Here is an 11468-nt window from a genome sequence, read left to right on the forward strand (position 1 = left end):
CGAAGTTACGGAAAAATCAATTAACAAACGGAGACGTAAAAGTATCTAATGCCTACATATTGTTGCTAAAATAATGTTAAAAGTAATAATATAGGTTCATTAGTAACTAATAAAGTATATAAATAACATCAATTTTGCTTGTTTTGAGTTAGAAAATCATCTACTACAGTGTTTAAAACTTTTCAAAACTTCAACTTTAATTGCCTAAATATATCCTTATTTTTGTAAATAACCTGGTTAGGAGTTATATAGAATAACTCAGGAAGCTTTTTTATTTTTCTTATCAGAAAAAGTTAAAACTGCACAAACTATCAACCTTCTTGATATCTTAAGAATATTTGGCTTGTTGTTGATTAATAGAATAATGCTCTCCAATTTAAGGGTTACATTTGCCTGAGACTAAATTTTTCTACTGAGCTAATTATGATTGTGACTAAAGACTAGTAAAAAAAACAAACTAAACCTCAAGATATGTTTTACTGTTGTGGAGACAATGGGAAAATAATACCCATAAATTTGCAAGACTCATCTACAAATTAATGATTGATATTAAATATTTATTAGATAGGAAAAGTGGTGCTCTAATACAGACAAAATTTGAAGTTGGACAACAAAATATGTAGGCACACACACACAAGCTTGGATCACACTGGCACTTACATAGTATGCCCAACAGTAGTAGTAGATCATGTCATCTGTACTTCGTTAAACTGTTGTTTTCATAGCTCTTTTTGTTTTTAGCAAGGGCATTTATTACCTGCTTGGTGTCAAGTAATTCTAACAAATTAAATATTGGAAAGAACTATGTCTGGTGAAAAAGAAATCCTTAACATGTATACATAATCATTAAACAGTTGGTCCAATATATAATATTGAATTTGAGGAAATGTCATAACATTATTCACATACCTAAATTAATTTAGGTTACTATATGGGAAAGTAAAATGGACTCAAATCCCCATAGATATAACCATGATTTACTCCTCTACCCTTCTATGCACAAAAGTTTTTTTTTTCTATTTCTTCTATAAATGTTTTTCATGTCAGGGCCTTCAAAGACAAAGTATAATTTTTAATCAGGTTTTGTAACGTTTCATAAAAGCTGGCATGTTGAGCTTTAATAATATGTTAAATTGTAAGTTTTTTTGGTAACTAATGCCTTTTTGCCAGGTGGAGGACATTTATGTCAACTTCTAATATGTACTATCTCATTTGTCTGAACAGCTTGAGAAGAAGGCTGTTCTCACATTTATAACACCTATACAGAAAATAAAAGAAGTATTCGTAACAGTCATAATAAAAATCCTCTTGGACTGCAGAGTTTTATTTTTCACATTAATCTTAATTTTTCCATTACAGATACCAAATCAAAGTAGTGTAAGCATTTCAGAGGCATGTCATCTCTCACTGGCCATTTTCCATGAGACTTTTCATTCTGTAGTAGAATTCATCAGTAAGGTTGAATGATGAGAAATTAAAAGTTTATCTGAAATGTTATTAATGTATGCAGTACAATAATTTCAAATTTACTGTTTGAATGCTGAAAGCTAGTGATGCATTGAAATTCAACATATATATGAGATAAAAATTATGTTACATTGCAAGTGCTTTTTTGTCTCTCTCTGCATAGCTCTCAATTTTTCAATTATGGATTCCAAATCAGAGATATTTCTTGTATTCCAGGAGGCTTTTCATTCAATACTACCAGTGTTTCATTGTCCAGCCCAGCTGGTGAGTTCTGGAACTGAATGAAAGACTGAGTAGACAGTGACTTATGGGAGATGAGAGTTATCTCTGAAATGCTATTTATAAGCATACTTGATTTGGAAAGTGCAAAATACAGATTAAAAAAGATTCACTCACCTGATCTGCTTAAATCCTTGCCACGGCACCAAGATTTTATGTGAATTTTACTCTGTGATGGTAAAGAGTTGTATACAAATAAGTTGCAACTGCAATAACCACAGGAATGCTAAGATCTAGCTTACAGAGAATTACTGATGTTTAAAGAATTGAGACTGAATTGCTTCAATGTAGAAATTGATGAATTTATTCATTTGGTGAAAAATGAAGTCTGATATTGAACAGTAGAGCTACGACAATGATAGTAAACATCTTTAATGAATGTTTCAGAATTACACATATTTCATCTTCATCAAATCTATGATGCTAATGAAGGGAATAATCTTAATTATAATTAATAATATAAATATACAATGAATAATGTTAGGAAATTATATGCACTTTGGAATGCATGGGAGTTTGTAATAGAACTAGGCTTAAGCTTCAAACTCCACCTAATTCTCCTCCATATTCTCACAACAAAACATCATCTCACACTATGGGAGTTTCTAATATAACTAGGCATAAGCTTCAATCTCCACCTAATTCTCCTCCATATTCTCACAACAAACATCATCTCACACCATTTCCTTAGAAAATTTTTGGATTCTAACTTGTGGATGTAATGATCGTGAGCTGCTGATAAAAGAAAGTTTACATATTATGAATAAAAATCCAAGCCTCAACAGAAATTCCAATTCTTCCCCTCCCCCCTGCTTTATTCAAATAGCTCTCTCTCTGTGATTTTTTTTTAGTAAGTGATGCAATACAAGGAAGAGAAAATGTTAATACATACAACACAGTTGAACTCGAAATAATACTGTTTATTTGAGTGACTATAAATGTGCTGACAACTAGGATAAGACTGTTTCAACAACCTAGATTCAAATACACACGTATCCCGTCAGAGAACAAAGAAATTATACTTCTATAATTTTAGCCAATGAAACACAAGATTACAAAATGAACACTTTGTCCTCATTGGAAAGTTGGGCTAGCAACAAGTGTAGGTCACTTTCTATTAATTTTCATTCCAACAATACTGTCAGAACAAAGTGATAATGTTAGGCTCAAGTCCTATGGAGACATGTTGCAATCTCAAGGCATAGGTTTACAGTGGTCAAAACTGAACTCTTTTTACAGACAACTAAATTCTGAAAATACTATAGAGATAAAGGAAAAGAAATACTAGAATAGTTTGAAATCTCGAGTAAAATGTATTCAAAATATAATTAGGATGTTACAAAAATAACCCATATGTATATTTAATGTAACCTCTTATGTTTAATATATTTCTTACAATTTTCAAATTTGTGGTTATAAATTTAATAGAGTATTTTGTATGTTTTATACCTGGTTTGTCTTTGGTAAGTACTGTGGGTTCTTTATATGGTAGTAGCTTGATAACTGTTGTTTAGAAGAGTTTGAAAATTACATTATGTACATTCTAAGTTGAATTTAAATAGCAGTTTAACAATGAAAATTGTGATAAGTTCATAAAATCGGTGCAATCATATATTGTAATATTGGCTGTTTAAAGCAAAATTGTGAAATAAGAAAGATCTGAAAATACTTTTTTGGACTAACTGAATGTGTAAGTAATGTTTACAGTGAATAAAAACAGTATTATTTAGCTTTTTATAACAGAGAACAAATAAATAGATATGTAATATTTTGACATTAATTGTAATTTTATCAGTCCTTTTAAAACTTCTGCAATGTACATATGTACTGTTAAGTAAGTAAACTTTTAATGTGCAAGTTAATTTCAATAGTTTATCAGATAGAATACTTAAATATTAAATTATTTTAATTGATTTATTTATAAATACAATTTTATACACATTAGTTTCATATAAAGCACTACCTAGTTTTAAGGGTCGTTTACAACTAAAAATATTTCTTTATGCTTGTACCATTTCTGTATTGTAAGTTATCTTGTCACAGTTTGAGATTTTTAATATGGGTACATTAATCCCATTGGAAAATGCATTATTGGATAATGTTGATCTGTTAATAAGATTTTCAGTGAAGTGTAGTATAGGAAGTGTACCAATTGTCAGAGATGATCGAATGCAAGCTTTGTTTGGTAGTTGTAGTAAAGGTACAATACTCTACTGTGTCAAGTCTCAGTCTAGGAGAATCATGCCTACAAAACTTGTAGTGATTCTTGTTTTCAGCTTAGAATATAACTATGCAATACTAGGAAAATTGGCTGTGTCAGCTAGATGTAGCAAGTGAAGATACATTAACCATTGTCAGAAGAGTATGGTAGGTGCTGTGTATGTTACGCATGTATATGACATATCTGATAATTTTCAGTTCATGTTTATATAGTATACTTTAATCAAGATTAATGTTATGGAAAAACAATTTTAGCTTGTGGTGGTGTGGAAAAATTTGTATTGATTGAAAATATTAGTTTACTAAAGCTTAAGAGCGATGCTTCGTTTTAATTTGTTACAAAAGTGTAAAGTTTGTTTTTAAGAACATGGATAAGAAATGACATGAAATATTTTTTGGGTGATATGTAATAGAATTATATATTTAATTTTCTTTTTTTTATAACAGGATGCATGTGATCCTTAGGAGTTGACAATACAATCATCTTGAGAAACATCTGTTAATGTGTCATCCGGTTTCTAAAGAGGGTGAAGAACATTTTTTTATTTTCATTTGGTAGTCATGGCCATCCTAGATCATCAGAACTTCAGTTCTTAAAAGTTCATGCTGTTGTACATGATTTAAGATACTAATAAAATTACTTATAATTTGATTAAAGATTGTAAAAAATTAAAAAAGCATATAACACAAATATAAATGTAAATATGGCTTTTGTATCTTTAATTTTGTGTTTAGTTGAATGGTAAAAAAAACAAAAAATTGTGTTGTTGGACTAATCGTAAGTGCAAGTGTGGACTGTAGATGAAATTAATTGTTAATGCGTGTATAATTTAGTACCATTGTTCTTCAAACACTGTAAGTCATCACAGCTACAGAGACTGTTTAGCAAGAAGTTTAATATTGTTTCTGTGCATTTGAACCAATGAATAATTTATCAGAAAATCCAGAAAGTAGTGTTTAATGGTCAGTACCATTGTTTATTGTTATTCAGCTATATTTATGATGCTGACATCATCATACTGGCCAGTACCTCTAAACTATTTCAAGATACAGTCAAGTTGACTTTCTCTATAGCCTATGACTGGTTAAACAAAAAGAGTTCTTCCTCTATAAACCTTGGAGTCCAGGCAAGTAGAAGAGGGGGCAAGAGCCTGCTGTGCCCCTGAATTGCTGCAAAGAAGGAGGCGGGCAGAGGAAGGTGCAAGAGGCTGTTGCGCTCCTGGAATGCTGCGAAGAATGGGGGCAGCCATAAGCAGCTTCTTCCAGACAGGAGGCCACCTTCTTTCTTCTGGAACCTCTGAAGCAACTCGACAAGTCCTTCTAGAAATTCTGGAGGAGCTTCGAGAAATTCATCCATCTGATATTGATTGGTTTGGAATCGAAGCTCGTTTGTCACAAATACCAAAGGTACAAATATTGGTTTTGTAAATGATACTTAGTTTAGCTTTTCTAAATTAAACTTTTATTTGTAAAAAATCTTATTTCATATAGTAAGTTCTGTGGTCTTCTAATCACTTTCAAATCTCAAATATTTTCCAAATTGAACAGTTAGTTTCTACAGTATTTGTAACACAATTTTTTGAAAGCCTTTTTGTAGCTATAAATTTATTATAGATATAAATCTGTATGCAGTTAACAATAATATGGACTTAAAGATACATGTTCTTGTATTATGTAATATTCCATTAGAAGTAAAAAGTAAACAATGTTAGAATATTAGTGTACAGACTAAGACATGAAGCCAGTTCCTTTTTTTTCTTTTTTCTAAAATAAGAAAAGAACTAGTTTGGAAAGGCTGCTTTGATAATTTAATTTCCGAAGCCTAATAATGGGACATTTGGCCCATCGAGGTCATCCCATCTTATATTAACACTCTATTCCAAACTATACATAAAAACCTCTTGTCTTATACCTGATACTGAATACTAATCTTATAGAAACCCTTTTGTTTATACCCAGTATTGATCTCTAGAAATCTCATCTAATTACCTCTTAAATTCCTCAAATGTTGCAACTTCTGTCACTGAAATCACTCTTTCATAGGCCTACCATCATGTTAGAAAAGTAACACTGCCTTAGCTGTAGTTGTGTCTAACTTTTTCATTTCTTAAACTAGTCTTAAGAATTTTTTAAGGAAAAAATCCTTTGGTGTTATACAGCTAATTTGATGATCAAGTATAATTACTGTAGATGTGTTTTTCTCTCTACTTTTGAGCAATCATTACTTCCAAAACAATATCTTGCCTCTTCTCATAGTTAGCTTTCTCGCCTTTATAGTGCCTCTATCAGCACACATTTTCGTTCACCACTAGTCTTGGTACTCCCACTTAATTCTGCATACTAACAGGCAAATAATTATGTAGTAACCCTCCACCAGTAGAAGTGCAACACTACCCTCTCTAATCTTGCAGTTGTTAATCACTTCTCGATTGGCAGTCCTACTGATGATTGTCCTACCACAGTTTTCAGTGGTCAGGAAGATTTGGATTTGGACAACCTTTTTCCCTCTTCCTGAATATGCCTATTAGTCACATGTCATTTTGGTGGACTATCCCAGACTTCTTTTCCCTTTGGTGGGTTTGATTATTCAGGTATGTTATGTTTTGTCCTTATCTCCCCTTTTCCCATGTTCCACCCCTGCTCTTTTTTGGGGAGTAGTCTTTTCCAAGACAGTATTGTGGTGGGTTGGCTTGCCAAAGTGGAGCAATTTTTCCTCACATTACTACAATTTTTTGGTTCATCTCGAGGTGTTTTTCCATTCCCTCCTCCATTTGGCCCTACCTGCTCCACTTCAGTTGTGAGCTTGAGAATATCTCATATGCAGCATCTCATCATCTCTCGTTCTCCTACTGCACAAGAGAATTTCCCTGTGTTGTAGACGTGGGCTTCTCTCAAAGCTGTAATTCCTCTGGGTCATGGCCTCATGTGTTATCATAAGTGGGTTCTGATAGACCAATGGAGCCTTCTTTGGCATTCCTTTAGTGCCTCTCTTACCCTTCCTCCTCCCTTACAGACCAACTTTAACTGGTGGTTGGATCTTAACAATACTACAATGGGTGTTCCTCTTCTTCCTTCTTGTCCAGAATGTCACCTTTTACAGATATTTCTGGTTGGGGGAGTATCTTGACACCCAAGAGGTTTTGGGCTGATGGTCTCTGAGTCCTCTCTCCATGTCAATATTGGAACTTCCTGCTGTTCTTTAGGTTTGCTTTCACTTTCTGTGGGCACTAGGGGCTGATTGGTGATGGTTAACTGATATTTCTATGGTAGTATCATACATCACCAGGCAAGGGGCACTGAGGTGAACAGACCTCTGTTTTCTCACATTGGATCTTCTATGTTGGGCCCATTGCTATCCCATCATTTTGTTGGGATGTCATAGTCTGGCTTCCCTGAATCTGGTTGTAGATAAATTATCCTGTTCTGGCAAGATTCATCCTGCAGTTTGGTCTTTGGATCTGCCTGTTTTTCATGTTTTGCGTGCTCTGTGCGACATCCCAGATTTTGATGTTTTTGCCACTCTTCTCAATACCCCACTTCCCCAATTTTGGTCTCCTGTTCCTCATCCTCTGGCAGGAGCAGTCAGTGCTCTCAGTCTGGATTGGTTGGGTTAATACCTGTTTGCATATCTTCCTATTTGTCTCTTCCCACGTATCCATGCCATACTTCAGACCACTCTGTGTAGTATTATGCTGCTGGTTATGTATTGGCCAGCTCACATGTGATTTCCATTGCTGCACCAGTTTTTGGTGTTGTTTCTCTTTTCCTTTATCTCTGACATTCCTCTGTCAACCACACTCTGATGTGTGTCATCTGTCTGTACCTGCCTTCCATCTTCATGTGTGGCTTTACCTGGTCCCTCTCCTGAAGGGCAGGTTTATGTATATAGCTTCTTTAATTTTCTGTCCTATTCTTTCTTCCTCCATGGCAGTTTACCTATGTACATGGTACATGTATCGCTTTTAGTCTGTGTTAAAGGATTATAGTCCTTCTCATCCTAAAATTCCTCACATACCATCCTTTTTGCCTTAGCTTTTTGAATGGGGTCTTTTGGTTTCCATCTGTTGTGGGCTATAGGGTGGCATTACCTGCCACTTTTTGGTTTACTGACTTTGCTTGTCTTTTCCAGTTGTCAATCTTATCCATGTTGTTTTGTTCCTTCCATTCTCCCATCCTCCCTGCCCTGCTTCCTTTCCAGATTAGCACCTCTATGTGGTGCACCATGTTTTTCGTCATCTTCCATTGGACCTTTTGTCTTTGTGTTCTTTAAATCACTGTTCCTGCTTTTGTGGGTATGCAAATATTGTTCTTCTTATGTGTTTGTGTTGAATGTTTGCCACATTTTTGTTTTCCTAATTCCTATGTTTTTTTCGTTGTTTCTTTATACCAAAGACTTCAGCTGCTTCAGAGGGTGCTTCTCCCTTCACACCTTTTCCCTTACCTTTTTTTTTCCACCTTTATGACTGTTCTGATCCCACCTGCCTCCTCTGCCCAGTCAGGGCTCTTTAATGGTATATGAAACATTATGTTGCTCCCATCCATGGTTCTCATGTCCATTTTTTTCTTCCATGAAATACTTACCTTGTCCCATGACCATTTTTCCCATTTCCCTTCTCGGTTGAATTCTCCAGTTAATTCACCTGGCATTTCTCTTCCCTTTCAGCTGATGATTGTCACCTTTTTCATGTTCCCTTCAGATATGTCACCTTGACATGTCCCTAGCAGCACATTCCATCTTCCCTTGGGGACATCATCAGTGCTCTAACTGTTTATCTGTGGGTAGTAAGTACTCCTTTCTTTTTCTTTTCAGGGGCCTTTAGTGCATATTTGAATCCTGACCAGGTATACTTAGTCTTAAATCTGCACTGTATGACCTTTGGTCATATACCATACTAGATGACTGTCATGTTGAGGCTTTTCCTACTGCTGACCTGATGTACAATTCCAGATTCTTCCAGGAATTGGTTGATCATTTCCTAAGGGGTGTCCTCTATGCATCAAAATATAATATTATAACGTGTCACATAATCATGTTATACACACTGTTGAGATGGGGTGTTCCACAGGACCACTCGTAGGTATCCTTTATGGTCTGTAACTTCATAAATATGTTTGTGCTGGTCCATACACTCATGGACTGACATGAGTAAAGCAGAAAGAGATTACTGCCCATCTCTAATGATCTGTGGTGTTAAGACTTTTCCAACTACAGACCTGATGGACAATTCCAGACACTGGTATGTTTTGGATAATGTACTCCATCAACCTAATTGCTGTTTCCAGTGCTATGGCCCCTGGACTGTCCAACACACTTTTCCCTTCCTTTTTCTAGTGGAATATGGGCGTCCTTGCCACTTAACAATTCCTAGCCAATGGAGTGGTAGACTCTGGAGGCCTGTCTTCCTAAATGTCCACAATAACACACAGTTTGAGAGTAGGGTGGTGGCATTCTGTGGGTGTCAGTGGCTTGACACCCTTCCCACTGTGGACCTGATGTACAATTTCAGATGCTGCTGGGTATTGGATGTAGCACTTTGCCATATATATGTATATATTGCAGTTTCCCTTCCTTCCTACAATCATCCAGATGTTGGTTCTCAGTGACTTGGGGTCTAGCCACACAAGTCCTTGCACATGTTTAGCTGGTGCCATCTTTATACTGTAGAATAGACAATAAATTCCCAATGCTACCAGATTTTGGACTGAAGATGCAACCCTCAACTTCTGGTCCCTTTTCCTACCCATCCCTTCCTTTCTCCTACCATGTACTGGACAAAACAATTCCTATTGCCTTCAGGTTTTGAACTGGAGATGAACACCAACCTGGGTTCTCCTCCTTCCTACCATCTGCCAGATGTCGGTTCCAAGTGGATTTGGTATTTGAGGTGCGCCATGTGGAGACAGGTTCTTGATATGGGAGCTACTCTTCATGGCCATATCCATTTTTGAGGTGAAAGGTAGAGGATCTTCTTCGTACTCCAATCTTGATGTACAATTCCAGATGCTGCCAGGTGTTGGTTGAGGTCAAATCCCCATTTACAGTTTGTCGTGCTGTAGCCATTATACACCAGGGGGTCCCATTATTTCTGTAATTTTTTCTTTCAGTCCCTCCATGTTTCTGCTGTTTTTGGTGACGTATTACTAAAGGACGTAGAGTATACCTGACTTAGAGAAGTGGTGTGGTCTCCCACGGGTGTGTCATTTTTAATTCTCTCTCACTCCCTATGGTTTTCCTTTGGATGCTTCCTAAAGGGGGATTATCTTCTCACTGGCCATCTTCTGGTTAAATATGGGCTTCTAGGTTTTTGTGATAAGAGGTTAGATATCGTATCGAAAGTTAACATTTTCTTAAACTGAAAATCTATTTTTGATAGATATTTATCTCTCCTCATTTTTACCACCCATCCTCCCCTCTTCTGTTAAAGTGATTATCAGCCGTGAGATTAGAGAGGGCACTAGTTATGATAGGGGTAGTGTCACACTTCTGTTGGTGGAGGGATGCTAATTATTTGCATATTAATAAGCAGTAATAAGTGGAACTATAAAGGCTAGTGGTGAGCAAGAATTTGCACCAGTAGAGGGCAGTATAAGTTGAGAAAGCTTTTTGTGAGAGGAGATATCTATCGGAAATACATTTTGAGTTTAGGAAAATATTAACTTCCATTCTGAAATTGTTAAGATAAAAGACTAATGTTCAACAATATCTAACTCACTTCTGATAGTTTAAAAAAAAAATCAGATACTTCCAAACTTGAATGATACAGATGTTTGGAAAAACTTTTTTTTCTTTGGAATGCATTTCATATTACGCAGAATATTTATTGTGAGGAAAGTTTTCCATGTGGATGAGCCTCAAGGTTAACTCTATCTCTACGGGTCTTCCTATGGTCATAGGTCAAAGGCCATGTCACTGTGTTTGTAGACTCGCATTCAAAATTTTATTGAACTACTATTTTATGAATGTATACCAATAAGTTTGGTAAGAAATTGTAGATTATAATTTACATTTTAGTATGATCCATTAGTTAATTTCTAAATTTAAAAGTAAATATTAAATAAGAAATCCTAAACATAGACTTTTATGTGTCACATGGTATGTTGAATGCAGCATTGGTTCAGACTAGATGTTTTTGATGTCCAAATACAAAGGTTATAGCTTCTTACAAATTAGGAACTCAAAATACCAATATTTACAAGCTATAATATCAAATAAGAAACTCCTATATTTTCTATTTGCTGAAATATCGTTACATGTACTGAACAAACATAGTGGCCTCGCCCTGCTCTTTTCATTTTTGGAAAGATGTGTTTACATACTGATAGATAATATATAATTTACAAATTATGGTTTGTTTGAGCAATGATGATTTTATAGTGAGTAATTTACATTGAATTTAGTACTTTTAGTGTCACACTAGGAGAATTTTTTTTAAATATTGCATTACACAATTAAGAACTTAATACTTATATACTATCAAAATATAAATTATTAGCTAAGATTT

At 35.0% G+C, this 11468-nt stretch overlaps 1 protein-coding gene across 3 annotated transcripts in view; it reads left to right on the forward strand.

Annotated features, from left to right (window-relative positions):
* Positions 1 to 11468, forward strand: part of LOC106471339 (ankyrin-3-like) — a 46200-nt gene that overhangs the window by 11706 nt on the left and 23026 nt on the right. For 2 of the 3 annotated variants that reach the window (XM_013931938.2, XM_022399953.1), the window contains exons 2-3: positions 4414 to 4493; positions 4958 to 5373. In XM_013931938.2, coding sequence (XP_013787392.2) covers positions 5191 to 5373 — 183 coding nt within the window. In that variant the 5' untranslated portion in view covers positions 4414 to 4493; positions 4958 to 5190. Of the gene's footprint in view, positions 1 to 4413; positions 5374 to 11468 lie in introns of all 3 variants that reach the window. The other variant, XM_022399952.1, reaches the window with a different exon arrangement.

The sequence above is a fragment of the Limulus polyphemus genome, unplaced genomic scaffold (genome assembly GCF_000517525.1).
Source record: "Limulus polyphemus unplaced genomic scaffold, Limulus_polyphemus-2.1.2 Scaffold4555, whole genome shotgun sequence".
Lineage (NCBI taxonomy): Eukaryota > Metazoa > Arthropoda > Merostomata > Xiphosura > Limulidae > Limulus > Limulus polyphemus.